The sequence below is a fragment of the Cinclus cinclus genome, chromosome 6, assembly GCF_963662255.1.
Source record: "Cinclus cinclus chromosome 6, bCinCin1.1, whole genome shotgun sequence".
Taxonomy (NCBI): domain Eukaryota; kingdom Metazoa; phylum Chordata; class Aves; order Passeriformes; family Cinclidae; genus Cinclus; species Cinclus cinclus.
The window spans coordinates 3,091,304-3,108,678 of NC_085051.1; the positions used below are offsets into that span (position 1 = coordinate 3,091,304).

General features: G+C 39.8%; 1 protein-coding gene across 1 annotated transcript in view; it reads left to right on the forward strand.

Annotated features, from left to right (window-relative positions):
• Positions 1-17,375, forward strand: part of MPPED2 (metallophosphoesterase domain containing 2) — a 96,827-nt gene that overhangs the window by 18,083 nt on the left and 61,369 nt on the right. The window contains exon 2 of the mRNA XM_062494984.1: positions 13,330-13,511. Within this exon, the coding sequence (XP_062350968.1) occupies positions 13,330-13,511 (182 nt within the window). The remainder of the gene's footprint in view (positions 1-13,329; positions 13,512-17,375) is intronic.

Genomic DNA, 17,375 nt, shown 5'->3' on the forward strand with positions numbered 1-17,375 from the left:
CTGTGCTTGTTAAAGTAAGTTGTATTTGCTGCTCTCTCGGTGACACACTGTAAAGGGTGTGCAGCTATCGAGTCATAGTAACAGCAAAGTATTACTTTGGTGAGAAATGGTCCTTGGGGAGATCGTGATGTTTCAGATAAGAAAATGTCACTTGTGTGGGCGAGGTGAGCACAGCTTTTTGGAGCTGCATGGTATTCTCTTCGCTGGTTGAAGGTGATCATTATTTTAAAAAATCCATCACGTTACTTGACAAGGAGAGGGATCGATGTGGTTCTTGTTACTGTGGGTAATGCCAATGGAAAAAAAGCAAGCGCTAGAGATGGTTTCTGAGGCAAAAGCAGTCACTAGTGCAAAGCCTCTGAGCATGTCACCATTCATCTTCTACAGCAACATGCAGGCAAAGCCCTTCTTGAGGAAAGATTAGAGCAGTTGATTTTCCAGAAGGTAGGTAGACCAGAGTGTTTTAATTCTACAAAGACATGGTTTTGGCCTTTAGGAGTATAGTTAGTCTCAAGTCTTCACAATCTGCAGAAGATGAAGGAGCTCAGGGTTTTATAAGCTGGAGTGAACCGGTAGAGTAGAACTAGATGGAATAATGAATTGCAGAAGGGATTTCTGGAACAGACTGGAGTATCTTGCTGGTTTGACCTTAAGGGCTGTGTTCATTATGAAACAGTCTCTAAGTCTGTTCTTGATTGGCAAAATATTTAGAGGGAGGAAGGAGGAGAAAGGTTGCAGGAAATTAGTCACTTCAGTCAAAGAACTGAGAATCTTAACTGCTAACTTTGTATAATGTAGGTGACTGTAACAGTTTTGATGTGAACAGAGTAGTTTCACTTAGCTCACATTCCTGTCCTATTATGGTCACTGTGAACTTTGACTTTATTGACTGTAGTAAGCACCAGCACAAGCAGCCCTGGTGCTGTGCAACTGGGAATTTCACTGGCAATGCCAGTGAAAAGTGTAAAGAAAAGAGAAGTGTAAAGAAAAATAACAGCCCAGTGTATCCAGATGTAAAGCAAGAAATGGTTGAGACAGCTGTTCCCAGGCTTTAACAGTTTCACTTTTCTTAAATTGTTTTTTCTTCTCTTTTTGTCTCCTTAAGCAATATAGTGAATTAACCTGTTTCCTTAAAAACTACCCTGCTAGTTGTATCTTTTACAGAATGTTCAGTAATGATTTTTTGCTGCAAACTCATGGAAGCTTGCTTTCTTTTTTGTTTTTTCCTTTGCACTTCCCCGTAGCCTTGCAGAGCTGTGGAATTCTGTTGTAGTCTGTTCCTGGAAGGTGTCTTTTCCTGCTCCTTAATGGAGAAAGGCAAAAGAACTAGTATTTGATTTACATGCTGAGAAATATGACTGTGGATGGATAGGTGGGTGCAATTTTAAATGTATTCTTAGTCAAAGCAAAAGTGGTTTTGATTGTTAAACTAAAAGCAACACACCCAAATTAGCATAGCTGAGTGCCCTGATATTCCATCTATTTATGTATTTTGGTTTTGCCAGTTTCAGTTTTATTGCTAATTTTCAAGAAGCTGAAGCTTTTCTGAAGTTTTTTTTTTTAATACCCATTAAAAACATTTAATTTTCTTCTCCTTTTAAGTACTAAGAGGAGTATGAAGATGAAAATCAATAGTGTGTGCCCATATAAGGGAGCTGATTCAAGAGAGTTCCTACAGAAGAAGGCTGTTCTGCAGCTGTTACTCAAAAATTCCTCTTGGTGTGGACAGTCATATTCTTTAGGAAAAGAGCTTAAGCTAAATCAGAAAGCAGGCCTATGCCTAATAAATAGATTCCCTGGGGAGCCATAAAGGGAAAGCAGTGGTACTCTTAATTTACACAGCCCGACTTACTTCAGAGGACCTCCTATTTTCAAGCTTTGAGAAACCAGAAGATAAATAAAACATGAGGAAGACTCTTGTATAAATATAGGTGTTCAGTTTTGGGGTGTTGTTTTTTGTGGTGTTTTATTTTGTTTGGGGGGGGGGGGGAAGACACTAGTTTTTTGTTTTGCTGTTGTTTGGGGTTTTTTACCTCATGTCATGTGGGTTCTGAGGTATCCCTAGCTCATTTATGACAAATTTGGTGGAATTAATTTCTGTGTGTGTATGTATGTACCACAGAATGTGTGAGCTTGAAGGCTGTACAATTCAATTTATGCCTCCCCAGCACCCACAACAGAATGCATTTCACCCACCTTGGTTATTCCCATCTAAATGTGAAATGATGGTTTCTATTTGTTCTGCTGCAGATAGGATGTGTTGTGATTTTTGCATGTCTAATTGCACTGGCTGAAGTAATGAAATTCCCTCTTTTGTTTTTGGAGCGTAATCAGTGAGATTGCATTTGCATTGCTTATAAAATGAATCGCATAAGTGAAATTACATTGCCCACATCTCATTCTGTATCATAAAATGTTATGTGGTACAGCTTGTTTTCCTCCTTCCCTGAGCTTCTCGTTGTGATGTTCTTTCTCTAAATTTCAAACTTCAGCTATTTGCCTTTTGTACTTGACACAGAAATTACTTTCTGCAGCGTGCTCCTGCATCTGTCATGCCAGCCAAAATTTTGGTAATGCACAACATACGGATTTGGGAGCAGCGAGTTTTCAGAGCTTTAAAGGGCAAAATTGAAAACAATATTCTGTTGCATATTAAGCATTATTCAGTAGGTCTGTACTAGCAACAACCTCTTGAGTCATAGGTGGCAATGCCTTACTGCCATTCACAGATAGAGGCTGTATATTGAGAGGTTTCAGCTCGTTTAGCTTTGGAATTGTCTTGTGAAAAACACTGAAATCAAAATGATTCTGTTGCTCTCCCCTCTTTTCCCCTGCCTTTGTTGCTGGCACAGAGGCAAACGTAAATGTGTTTTTAAATTGAGTTTTCTGAAAGTATCCCTGAGGTAAATTTCTATCTTGACTATAATTCATTCTTGGATTTATTTGATTTTTGGGGATACATCTTTGGAAATAAATGGTTTAATGCAATAAGAATAATTGCTTACTGCAGAAGCCAGTAACAGTTCTGATAAATATGAATGTCCTAGATACTCCCACTGAGGACTTTTAAGTCATTAATTTTTATTACAGAAGTATGAGCAAAAGGCAAATGTTCTTAGATAACCTGTAACACTGTGGTTGCCCACAAACACTCTGCCTGTTAACTACATTATTGATGAAACCTCCTGATTGTATATGCAGCACTGCTTCTTGTAATATTGTATAAATGTGATGTGTGTCAAATAAATGCCACAGCCAAGTTAAAGTGATGGTACAATTAAAATAGTCAGTGCTGGTTTTCATCCGTGAGATATTTTGTATTTTCTATGAGAAGACGGTGGTTCTGAGTTCAGCAGCCTCTGTCATATATAAGTACTCATGGAAAATGAGTGAGAACACCTAATAATAAGGAAGATTTGAAAAAAAAATAAAAAGGGGGAGAAAGTAAATCAGAATGAATTGTGCATTTCCAAGGAGTATTTCCAGCTGGAGTTACCTTCATGCAGCTTTCTGCTAGTGAAGACGTGAGAGGTTTTTTTTTTCCTGCCCCACCTGCTGCAGCTTTATCTACCGAGCTTTTTTCTCACTTGAACTAATGTTTGTATCTTGAAATATTGTGGAATGTATAGTATTTGACCTGAGGTTTCCTTGTCATAAGTTATTTAATACTGGAGAGAGAGAAAAGGTGGAGAGAGCTATGTGGCAGAATCTTCTTAGCTGGGAATGTATTTGGCAGAGCGTTTCACAAATAAAAGAACCTGCTTTCAGTGTGTACAGTCCAGCCCTGTGCAGCCCCCTCCAACCCAGTCACCAAGGAATTGCAGCGTTTTGTTGATTGAATCCAGTCCTGTCTGGGACTGGATTTCTTGTTAAGCGTGTGCCAGGGAGACGCTCTCAGCTCTAATGAAGACAATTGCACTGAAAAGACAAAGGGTAGAAAGATTAAACTGCGAAATTCTCTCCCGCAGAATTTAAACCCAGAGTTGTCGCTTAGGTTTCTGTGTCTCCAGCAAAGTTTCTATGAAAAGCTGGGAGCATGTCTTCAAGAGCTATTGGTTTTTTGGCAGTTAGGTGGGGGTTTTTTTCTGGTTTTGGTTTGGTTTGGTTGGTTGGGTATTTTTTGTTTGTTTTTTTTTGCTTTTGTTTCCTTCTTTACAACAAAGAAAATTATATGAGGTAGGTACATATTTTTCTATACACCCTGGGACTGATTCAGATCTGTAGCTGGTCTAGATCTAGAGTTCAAGTTGAGCTTAAGACAACCTGCATCAAAATTTTTTGCAGTGGAAGTTGTGTGAGTGCACAAATATTAGGCCAGCTGTGTGACTACAGAGCATGGAAGCTTACCTAATTCCAATTAACCATATTAATGTGGTACTGAGCTTTTTGTTAACCTGGATGCTGAGTAGGGACCTGTATTTTGATGTTGGTAGAAGGCAGTCAATAATCTCTCTGTTCCTATTACACACTAGGTTTTAACTTTAGATGTAGAGCTAAGTGGTGTCTGAATATTGTCATATTCCCTGTAGAAAGCTTCATAACCCTTAGGAGGTAGTAAAATGAAAAGAAACCTTTGACTAGGGCTGAAATAGTTCATATACACGAGACTGAGTGTTAGAGGGCCTTTTAAGACAGCAGGGTTGTTCTGAAGGGTTCTGTTTAGTAGGAACACAGTGTTAGATGCTCGTGTTTTGATGGGAAGCAATTTATGGCTAATGCCTTCGAGAAGTTTGTTAGAGCTCAGATGCAGGAGACAATATACATCCTAACAGACAGATTTTTGTACTGGTTCACATACACAAATTCATATTGCAGATAACATATGATGCCTGCCAATTTACTTCTTTCAAATAGTACGTCATGCTGCACGGCTGCTAGGAAATTTCTTTTTGAGTCATATGTTCCAGTCTGTTTGTTCACTGATCTCCTACTAACATCAGTGACAATTTCACAGGCATGCTGATGCCATTCTATGCCTTTAGTAACTCGGGAACGGGAACTGGTTGTGTTTGCCCAGCATGAATTGCCTCTCCTTTGAACAGGGCTTTTTGGACCCAGTTCCATCACCCTGTGGAAGTGAGACCACGAGGGAGAGCAGCAGAGAAGGCTCATGATTAGCAGTCTGTTTAGGAGAGGGCTAGCCCTTTGCTTGCATGGAGATTGAATTGCATCTCATCCCTTGGAGAGGGTGATACCTGCAGGTCAGGGAGCAGAATGACTGAGAAGGCTGAGGGCAGAGTTTCTGACTTGCACTGTATACTTAACTTGCGGCTTAAAAAAGGACACTTGTATTTCTTGCACTGAAAGGCAGCGAAATTTCAAGTAGCTGCTATGCTTTAGATTAAATATGTATTGGGGGGAAAGAATCAGAACCAACTTCAAGTGATTATCTGCAAACACTCTGGGCTTGATCCTGCGGGTATCTAAACACTGAGTATTTGTTTCTGAAACATGAAGGCAAGTTTCAGATTTAATAGCCAATTCTAAAGAGAATGAGTTCTCAAAATTTTGTGCACCTTCAGGTCCACTTGCCCAGTTTCCGTGTACATAAGAGTTATTGTCTATTTGCTGAATTTACATTCTCCAAGAAAATATATTGAATTATGCATATGAATTCTGTACGTTTTATGACATTCCAGATTTGATTCTTAATATAAATGGGCATCAGAAATGGAATGCATGCTGCAGTTCATGCTTATACAATTCTGTTTTGACAGAACCTTGTGACCTTCATCCCTCTGATCAGAATTGTCCTAATTTCTGAGGAAGATGGCATGTCAAGTTAGAGCAAAACCAGTTAAATGTAATCTGTCTTGGAGATCTGCTTCTGCTTGTTTTTGTGGTGCATTTTTTCCCATTTCTACTGTTGAAACAAGGTCTGAAGCCTTCTCTGTGGTTCTATTCTAGAAGTAAATCCAGCCCGTTTTATGATTCCTGCAGCTGAAATGATTGGAGGGGTCCCACACATTAATTTAGCCTCTCTTGCTGAATGTATCAAAATGTGCATTTTTCAAACCTCATTGTCCTTAAATTAAAATTGGATCTAAACTTGGGATGCCAGATTCTACTTTCTGAGTGTATTTAATGAGTTGGTGTTTGGATAGTTTATAGTAGGGGAATAAATATCTTTTTAGAGCTTATTGACTTACCCTCTTAGTAGGTGCAGTTTTGCCAGCAAGTAAGTTCTGTCAGGGTGGGAGAAAGACATAATTTATAGCAGTCCCCCAACAACAGCAGCAAAAGAATAGAGGAGAAGTGCTTCTTAATGAATTTTAATTGAAACCATACCAGCATAAGAATGCTTTACTATTTTATTTAAAGGAAACTTCTGTCTGGGCCTTAGAGTGATGCTGATACTAGTGTTCCAAATTTTTCAGTTCTGTTTCACTTCTTTAACCTTTGGAAAGCCACTGATAGCTAAATTTTAGAAGGTATTTTGTTGAGTTAAAATGCTTTTTTTTTCTGCAAAGGGATGATTAATAGGATTTTCAAAAATGGTCAAGCAGTTTTGTTTCTGAATTCCCATTAGTATCAAAGGCAGAGGTTGGGTACTTCAGCAAAGGCCAGTCGACTATTTGCTCCTCAAAGAACACCATGGAAAATCTGAATTTTAGCTCTTTCTGGTTTTATTACTGACCAGAATCTGGTATTAACAGAGTTTGGACTCTTAATTAGTTAAGGTTTAAATTGGGCTGAGAGGATATATTATTATTAACTCCTTATAAAGGAGAGTTTTCTTAAATTTGCCCAGATGATGACAGTGGGTGATACAGGTCTTTTCTGTTTAATCTCATAAATCTCACTGGAAGTAAAACAGCTCCAGAACCTGTAATAAAAAGATCCATCATTTCCCTGCAGCTATAATTGTTGGAAGCGTTGGCAGTAAGCTGCTGAGCGCTGCATTGAATCCTCCTGTGGGTTTGTAAATGCAATTTCTTTTTTTTTTTTTTCCACATTGCACCAAGATACAATTAGTGCCATTTCTGTAATAAATATCAGACCTCTGTTTTACAGTTTCCAGAATGCTCTAAATACATGTACATGGAGGTTTCCAGAAGAGGAGGGGCTTTCTAGCAGATTCGGGGTTGTCTGTTCTTAGATATGTGTGCTTGTACAAATAAAATCTGCCAGTGAGAGTGTTGAAAGATATTTGTATCCCTTTGATTTTGGTCAGAGAAGAAACCAGATGTTGGCTTGGTGTCTGAGCATGCTGGAAGACAGAGTCAAGTTAACAAAAGCGTTAATATGTATGATTTAAACAATTAATGGCTGACAGTGGCCAACTAAAGCAATACTATATTTTGGCATTAATTCTGTTTATTGAGCGGGAATTGGTATTTGGCTTTGTGTCTTCAGAGTGTGTTGCATCACAAAATCAGCTGTGTGCCTATGGGCATGTAAATGTTTTTCTGATGGAGGAACTTAAATGACAATGCATTTGTGTTCCTGTTTTAAAGATTTGTAAATTAAGATACTAAATTTTTGTTTCCAAATGTAGACATATTTACAGTTTGATATAGTCCTTCTAGTCTGTGGCCTTAGAAACTCAGTCGAGAATCATGAAGTTGGCCTAATAGTCTTGAGGTTTGGTTTGTTTGTGTTTTTTAAATAAGAGCAATTTTTTAAAATAAGAGCTTTTACTTTAATTTCATTTCTTGGATGCTGCTGGGCATGCTGGTGCATTTCATGCTTGCTTTCTTCAGCTGAGAGACTCGTTGACAAATTTTAGCAAAAGTTAATTCAGCCCCAGGTTTCACATGCTTGTCCTATTCCAGGACTCGGGACTGGCTCTAAAAGCAGTAACAAATACCACAACATAACAAAGCTGTGAGACTTGGGTACAGAAACAAATACATTAAGCACTGTAGCAAGCAGTTTTCACAGAAAAACCCATTCTTTTCTCCTGAATTTTCCATGCCAGAGGGAGCATGTGTAGAGACAGAGGTATGAATTCGAAGAAAAACCTGAAGATACAGAAAATATGTTGCTTTTGTTCTCCCATTTAAAAAAAAAAAAAAAAGTCTTCCATTGCCTTAGCTGAGGAGAGGGAATTAACAGCACTAAGAAACAAGCTTTTAAAAATGCTCTTGCAGAAGATAGTTATTTGTATTTTAATCCTAAAATAAACATACCAAGCTAATTGGCTCTTTGAAGAAGTATTTTTTTTTTTGCAAATTTTGAAAATAGGAGTAGCAAGAAAAGTATGAAATTATACAAGAGGAAGCTAAACTGTGAATAAATACAGTGATGACTATTCACAGGAAGTATGAGTAGGATGCTTTCTAAAAGCTAGTTATATAGATACGTTTTAAATATGGAGTAGTTACTAGATAGGATGTGTCCAAGTGACTCCCAAACCAGAGTTAAGTGCAACAACACACATGGATTTTATGTGGCACACAGACTCGAAGTCTGTGCCTCACTGGATGTATGATGAATACTTATTTAGATGTCATAAAAAAATAAAGCCACAAATTCAGTCACAGATATACCCAGTGGAGTAATTATTGAGATAAAAAGCCAGCACATGATGTGATACAATCTAGGAAGGACATGGGACTATTCATGCATCTGGAGAGCCCAGGAGGAGTAAAATTACATGGTTTTCTGTGCTTCCTGCTTACTTGTTCACCTGTAGCAGGCAGCAGAACCAGCCTGCAGAGTGGTGGGTTGCAAGCAGGAATAATTCTGATTTGAGTTGTGGGGAGTGGGGCTGGAGGAGGGATTTTCAGCATCTGTTAATGCTTTGTCCAGAATAGGTGCTGCATTCATCTGAGTGATTTACTCAATGTTAGGAACTGGAAATTTTTCCTGGCTTAATGTTTTAAGATTTTTACTCCATCTTCAAGGATAAATTAGTTTCTTGGGAGTCCCTCTCTAAGAGGAGCTTTGGAGTCTGCATATCTCAAAACTTGAGAGAGCAGGGCAGTGAACAGTCTGTGGGGTTTGGCTCTACCAGCCACAGGCATTCCCAGGGACTGGCTAACCCAGCCCAAGACCTTTATTTCCAGCCTTTGAACTCACCCATGCAAAATTATCCTTTACAATCGAAACTGACTCCTTTCAGGGAAACGGTGCTTGTGTATTTTCTGAGTTTTTTTGCAGCAGGGTTCCAGTGTGGCTGTGTCTGTAGGAGGGCTGCACTGTGCTGCCTGTCTCAGAGCAGCTTTCCAACACTGCTGATTTATAAGACGTCGTTATGAGTAGCTGGTGTAGGCTTGGGCTGCAATACACAGTTAATATGTCTGTTCTGTAGCAAGACATCCTAAATCAAATCCTTTGCCCCTGTGCATGTGAAAGGCCCAAGGTGCTCCTCTTCTGCGAGTTCCTGAATTCAGCCCCCACTACCTTGCTGTTCAAACCCCCTTGATATCATCCGTGTTGCTCATTCTTGCTTATTTAACCTCTTGCTTGTAAAGCCATGTTGAAATTTGCTGTCAGATGGGTGAGGACAGGGTGCAGCCCCAGGATGGAGCAGTGCTCAGGCAGCACTGGGCTGCTGTGTGCACAGCTGGCAGGGCAAGGGGCAGCACCCACCCCTCGGCTTACACGGATCCGCTGCCTTGGAGGTGCTGTGGTAGCTGTGGGTTTGGGGAAGGGACTGCTGGGTGATACCTGGGCAAGCCAAACCAGAGCCTGGATGATGCTGTGGTTTCATGCAGCGTGTGAGGAACTGCAAATTGGAGGTTTGAACCTGAGGGACTCTTACTCTGAGTGAGAACTGCTGGTGGTAAGGGCAGTTTAGTAAAGCGGAGTATTTATCTGATAAACAAGGTTCTTCTGGAAGTGTATGAAGGTTACGTTGTCCCTTCTGATTCTTGAACCCTTGTCATAAATGCATTAAATGTGACAGATCTCACATTACTGTCATGATCTCACAAAGCAATCATTGCTCAACTGCCTTATGGGATTTCGTTCTGGGTCTTACATAAACTTTTTTAAAAAACAGCCATGTGCCTGGTTTTCTAAGGTGCACCATGCATCGTTTTCTAGTTCCTGACTGTTCTATTAATCCTAATGAACATTTAAATTATTCTGAAATATCTCTTAGTGCATCTTTCCATGAGCATAGTGCTGTAATCAAATGTTCTGTGAATTGTTTCAGTCTGCCGTGTCAAGAAGATTGAAAAAAATAAAGTGTTGGTGGTGATGGAGAGTGTCAGAGTTAGCTGGATGCACTGTGTTTGGAGCAAAGGTAAAGAATAAGTTGAATTCCTTAGGTACCTGCTCCGATTCAGTGGAATGGTGGTGGATGGGGCTAAAATAGTTATTTTATCTGCTGTTGAACTGCAGTAAGGGTCAGGTGCATTAGCTGTCACAGAGGTTTTAGCAATGCCAGTGTGTAAGCCCCAGCTGCTGGTTTGTGAGCAGCTCAGAGCCCAGGAAGAAGGTGTGATGCTCACAGCCCAGCACCTGCTGGGGAGCAGTGTGGCACCAGGAGCTGTGACAGGGCAGTGCCTTGCCTGCAGAGCCCAATCCCCTCGGGATGCACTGGGGAAGGAGACTCTCATATTGCTGTTTGCCATGCTGTAGCTGAAAAGAAAACTTGAGCCTTTAGGACTGGCAATAACACCACTTTTATTAAGTTTCTACTGAAGGACTACTTTCAGTAAGATAAATTGATGGACTGAACACAATAACCTTCAGTACTACTTTCAAATATTTAGTAGGCAAGCAATACTGAATAAGAGAAGGAAGCTGTGTTGTAGAAAAAAAAGGTTACTTGGCAACATTCTAGTGTTTGTAAGGAAGAGGAAGAAGGGTCAGTGACTTAATGAATTTTGATTATAGAATTTTCTGTAAGTAAGTCACTGCATGAATAGAAAAATCCTAAACCGGATTTCAGTGCCATACTCTAACAGGGGCTGCCTGAAGCAGAACAGGGCTTGTTTGGCTGCAAACTGCAGAGAATAGCAAAAGCATAGCTGCTGTGTACAAACAAAATTGGACTCCCCAGGGCAGGCAGTGCTGCTCATAGCTCAAGCAGAGATATTCTGAACAAGCTCTGTGGTGATGATGAAAACTCGTGTTCATTTTTTTGCGTTGTCTGGAGTAAACACGCTTGAAAGTAGGGGAATGTTGATTTGGGTACCCTCATATTTTGGTAGAAAATGTAGAAAAGCATTATGGCCTCTGACTGCAGTTCTGTCCTGCTTGCAGGTGCAATTTCATCGGGTAAATTAATTTTTCTCTGGAATAATAAACATTATTTTCAAACCCTTGCTGAGAAGAAAAATAAAAATCCATCGATTGGTGGATTTTTGTCGTGGTTTTCTGCAGTGGTAACCAGTTGCATGGCTCAGGTAATTGTACCTGGTGCTTTGGGTGGATCAGGAGGTACAATACCAAACCCCCAGAAGAGTTATCTACCAAATTCTCTTCTCTCCAGTCCAGCTGGCAGTAGAATCTGTTTTTAAAATAAGCATCATCCTGGATGGATTTTGCAAATTAATTCAGTAGCCCATGTCAGTGAGGTATGGTACTTTTATGGTAGATACAGCTTGATTGGAAGGACCTAATTATGGCACCTAGGAAAATGCAATCTAACAAATATCTCCCCACTACTGCTTCCCCCACTAATATTTTTTAGCTGGGAATTGTCTAACACATATAATAGTTAATTAATATAATTTTAAAATTCTAACAAAATTAAACTCTACCTCAGTAAAATCTTGGTTAGTAAGTGTATTCACAGGGACAGTTTTTCACTGGGCATATCCATATAGAGTCTGATTTCTGGAACCACTGTAAAACTCCCCAGAGCAGGGAACTGATTTGCATCCTGCAGGATGCTTCAGGTCTTTCTCACCTTTGCAGGGAGCACTGGTAGAAGTTTTCACACAGTTCGATGTAAAGTAAAAACTAAATGCTAATTTGGTTTACAGTTCAGTAAACAAAAGTGATCTTAAAAATTACTTACTAAATTAATTATTTTCTTAATGTTTGTGCTTTATTTTCTATTACTGATCATACATCTCATTATAACTGTGGGGATTTAGGACAAGCAAACAGAAATATCTCTTGGTTTTTCTTTTCAGTGTGGAGAGCAAAACTAATACAATCTGTTTAAATTTTTTTATTTTTTTTTTACTTCCAGGCACTGGTTTTTGAATGCCTGTTGTGCCAGTTTGTCCAAATAAGTCTTAGAATAGCATTATTTTGGATGCTTTAAAGTCACTGGGGCTTAGTTTCACTAGCCTGATAATTTGAGATGTAAGTGAACTATTATTCTGACATAACTTCTAAATACTTCAAAATTTCTAGCTGAAGCTAAGCTCTAACCATGATCAAAGTGGCACATCAATGGAATGAGTTGAAGTTTTGTGGAATTGAGATGGGATTTTCTGTGGTACTAATCCAGATGCTGTGCTATTCAAGTGTGGAGCAAATCAAATTACGGTAACACTGCAGAGAAATAATTGCTATTCACAAGTAGGGAATGGGTTGACTTTTGTATTTAAGTTATTCTCTTACAAATTAGAGCTTCTAACCACTAAGTATGCATAAAGCATTTCTCTTACCTACTATTTTTCTCTATTCTGCTTTTTTTAAAAAAAAAAAAAAAGTCACCAAAACCCAAATGACCAGGCTTCCATGATGGGTCACATGTAATTAATAAGATCGAATTACCAAATATAGCTTGCAAATTGCCAAACATAGCTTGCAAATAACCAATTAAACTAAATTTTTATCATTGTTGGCTATTAAAAAAAATAAATAAAAAATTTTATATGTGGCTTCTTAGTGCGATAGCACATCATTTCCTGACTTTATAGATTTTGGGAAGACAAGCTCAGGATTTTGTATGAGTTTAGGAAGCTGTCACTAGGCTTGGTTCTGCAGTTTCCAGCCTTCATCAAAGCACTCCTGGATGTACCTTATTGTGTGTAAACAAATACTCTGCTCTGGAATCTGTAGGAGTACATATGCCCTTGAACAAAACCAGCTGCTAAGCTCAGGTGAGATGCCTGTTCCTGCCCCACCTGTGAGACCTGTTATTTCATGGGCCCTGTACCTGTTCATGTGTGGGGCACAGGATGTAAAGCACCTGAATTCAGTGCCTCCTAAATCCATTTTTCCCCATGGTTTACCTTCTCTTTAATATCAGAAAGTGCCATATGCTGTGTATATTTCAACCTTCCTTTCCTTACCAGGTAAGTTTTTAAAGCAGCACCGTGGTCCCTCCTGGTGTTTTGGCAGTGCTGTCGCCACGCATGGTGCGTGTCGATGGATGTGTGGCTGGTTCTGTCCTTCCGTGCTGATACCTGCCATAATGGATGTGAGGGTTTTAACCTTGTGACTGTTACGAGGTCTCTTTGTCTGTTTTAGGGTGGACCCCATCCCGTATGACACCCCAAAACCAGCGGGCCACACGCGCTTTGTCTGCGTCTCCGACACGCACTCCAGAACAGATGGCATCCAGATGCCTTATGGGGACATCCTCCTTCACACGGGCGATTTCACCGAGCTGGGACTGCCCTCCGAGGTTAAGAAGTTTAATGACTGGTTAGGTAAGGAATTACTGCCTTTTGGTGACCCCAATTAACCTCTCCTGTCCACGTGTCAGTCACTGCCTCCTAATTGAATTAGGGCACTCGAAAATCTCCCCCCCACACACCCTTACTTCACTTTTGCTCTTGTGATGTGCTCTTTCTAGCCTCAGTATAATTCTGTTAATTAAGGCAAATTCAGAGACTTACGCTGTATTTCTGCATTACCTTGGGGAAGAGATTCTGTCATTGCACGACAGGAACTGTGAAGCCCTCTGGGGATGCTGAGGAGGTTGGTGGCACCTCACACAAAGGGTAGAGTGTCCCATTAGTTGGTGCTGGGGGGTTTTGTATCCACAGCCATAACTGCTGCTCACTGTGTTTTGGGTGTGCTACAACTTAAAGCAGCGCTGGAAGTTACAGCATACTTGGAAATGATGAAAGTCCTCCTTCCCACAACACAGCATTTACAGAATCAGTAATACCGTTTGGAAGAGGAGAATCTTTCTTGGGGGTGGTATTCATGTGCTTGCCCCTTTGAGTTGGAGTATTGGCATTGTGACTTTGATCACGGGCAGTCAGCACCTCTTTGGTAGGATACCTTTCATATCCTGCTGCATTTGACAGCAGTGCCCTGACAGCATATTGCTAGAATTGAGGGCAATTAAATAGCAACAGCAGAAAACCAAAACGAAGGAGGGGAACTCGTGCAGGAGGCTCCTGCTGTAAAAGGCAGTGGCAGGCTGGCTGTGCACTGCCAGCTCACCTCTTGCTCTAAAAATACCCAGAGCTGAAGGTGACTTGAGCAGCTGATTTTCAGAAAACATTAGAATGAATTTACAGCATCATATAAAAAATATTTCAAAGCATAGCTTTGTCATCAGGTTTTACTGCATTCTCTCTTGCCTGCTGTGTGATGGCAACATCTCTACGTGTCTTTAACAGAATCATTTTATTGCACTGGACTTCTTTGGCTGGCCCTTCAAGAGATACGTAAGGAACATTTGGCTTTACAAAAGGAATTTTTAAATAGAAGAATTTCTACGTTTTCTGTCTGATCATCCTTCTTTGCATTTTCTTCATACTCTTCTTTTTACCTGACCTCTGTTTTCCACAACCCTATGTTAATCAGTGTTTTTCCTTCTTTTTCATTGCTGTGCACATGGGAGTGGGGCTTCTAATCATGTAACTGTAACTTAGCTTTATTGTTCTTATTTCTAGAAAGTGATACTAGATTTAATAGGCTCAAAACTATCCTTTTTCTGGGCACGTAATTGCAGCTCCAGAAGAGGAATTGCCTTTTGGAGAGCACAGATCCCCACAGATCTCCATGAGTGCATTGCTCAGAGCAGTGTTTGGCTACCTGAGTTCCTCTTTGGCCCTTGAGTAATTTCACAAATGCTGTTTTGATACATCCAGAGCCTGTGGCCAGTGCTTGGCATTTGAAAACACTCAGTGCTGCAGAAAGCCAACCCAAATAATTTGCCAGGATGCTTTCATCCTTCAGTGGGGAATCTTGCAGTGTTGGCAGCCACTTGGATTTCTTGTATCTAACAGGGGGTTCATGATGATGTTTATTTTAACACATAGGTCCTTGACTTAACATTCCCAACAGAAGAATTATATTCCTTTGAATAGGTTGTGTTCCAGCCTCAGTAATTTACCAAGGGGCTTTCTTAGCATGTATGCATGGTTCTTGTAGAGGACAATACAGTATTTATCTGAGAAAGCAGATTTTTCAGTCATTTTCACTGAAACTGGAAGCTTTGGCTGTGTGAGGGCCTGCTGGCTTTGGCCTCAGGCTTTCCTATTTCAGATACAGAAAACTTTTTTTCTTTATATGACAGTACCAGTTATTAGGTTCCTGGCACGGGGTGAGACAGCAGATTGATTCACCTGTGAGAATGCTGGTGAATACTTGCTTCAGTGCATCCTCACCAGGAATCAAAACACTGAAGTCAGGCATGTCCTTTTGCCTCCCTTTTCAGCCTCCTATCTGCAAAAAGTGTTGTGTTTTGCCATTTACTATGTTGTTATTTAATGTGTGTGTTGTGAAGATTTAATGCCTGTAAGGATGTGAGGTGACCATGTGCAGTAGTTAAAAAAGAACACACACCAGTGGCAGGCAGGAGCAAGCAGGACTCCTGTTGCTTCCTCTTTCCTCACCATAGTTGGTAGGAAGGAACCTTATTCCAAAGCTACACACTGAGAACTGCCATAGAAAAATGTTTTCCTGTCTTTCATGGGTCTGGTTTTCTCCACTGGCGATTGTTGTGGAGCTGCAGTGAACACAAGCCATGTGTGTCATTTATGTCATGAGCTAGAGAAGCCAGATCAAAGCTGGGTTTCATTCTGCAGCTTATCTTACCTACTCTGCAGTAAAAAACAGGCTCTTGCCTCCATTAGAATTATATCATGGGGTAACTAAAGCACAGTAACCGTCCATAATTTTTCCTGGCAGTAAAGCCAAGGGGAAAGTTAAAAGATGATTATTCTGAGCTCTTGCCTTGCTTGTACTTCACTGGGCATTACCTATGCCAGAGTTATACAGGGCTGAGAGCACTGCTTAAAGCTCTGCAGTTTTATATTTTTTGAGTCTTGCATCCCTTTGCACCAATTCGGGTCTTTCACCTGGGAAAAACGTCCAGCATCTTGTCTGTCCATCCCATAGCCACTTCTTCCTTGTCTGCACAGCCAAGCCATGGAGCTTGCTTTCCACACACCCTTCCAAGTTCTCAGCCCTTCCAGCAACTTTTGCTAGTTAAATGCTTTTTCCCTTTGGCTGTTACATTTTCATTATTGGTTTTGCATGGAAGTCATCTGGGCTTATGCATTGAATAACCTCTGTGGTCACTTAGTGATTACATACACTGGCTGAGGTAATTTATTCACTTGGTTTTGGTGTGAACATGTCCCTCGGGTCTTGTAACTGCTGTAATCACTTGACCTTAGGGACTGTTAAATGCTTTAAACACAGTTATTTTAAATTTATAATTGTTTTCATTAAAAATCTCTTCTACTAACTTAACTAATTTTGCAGTAAACACAGCATATGTGCTGAGGAAGAACTGAGATGTTATTCTGTGCCAAATATATTTTTTTACTGAATGTTTCAACTTACTATTATTGTCTCTGTTCATATTTTTCCCATCCATTCTCATTTAGTCATATATGTGAAATGAAATAGAAGAATATCTAATTATAGCTCTGTCTTCATAGTGCAATATTTCCTTTTCTGGGTGATGGGAAGTGATTGAATAACTCGCAGGAGCTGAAGAGAAAGCAAACATAAATTCAGGCAGATAGATCTTTAATGAGTTGATATGTTTATTTTGCTCACTTACTATGGGCCTGATTGTGAATATCCTTGCTTGTGTGAATAATTTGAATTCAGTTCAGAAATTTTTATCAAATGGCCCATTTTTTACTTTTTATTTAGTGGTTATATCATACCGTGTTCATGTTTCAGTTCTGGTTTGGTGTTCCTCCCATGCAAGGTTTCTATTATAAAGAGTATTACTGCACAAGCTAGGCAAAATCTTGTAGTGGTAGACTTGGATAAATTCAGTAGGTGACCTTACTGCTGGTTATTGTCTCTGGAGCTTAAAGTTGAATTTAGCTAGGTTTTTCCTGAGTTGTTCTAGGATTTAGAAACTTGACTGTTTCATGTTTTTTAAGTCTTGATTTTTTTCTGAATATTTATTTCTTTTAATTTCGTTGGGATAATGACTGTAAAAACTTTGTGAATGGTTCAGTGGCCAAATAAATATGGATTTGTACTGGAGCAAATATTTCTTTACCTGTAATATGTGCTTGGCTCTAGTGTAAATATTGTTGCTAGAGCTAAAAAAAAAAAAAACCAAACAGCTTTTTTTTTTTGTTTTT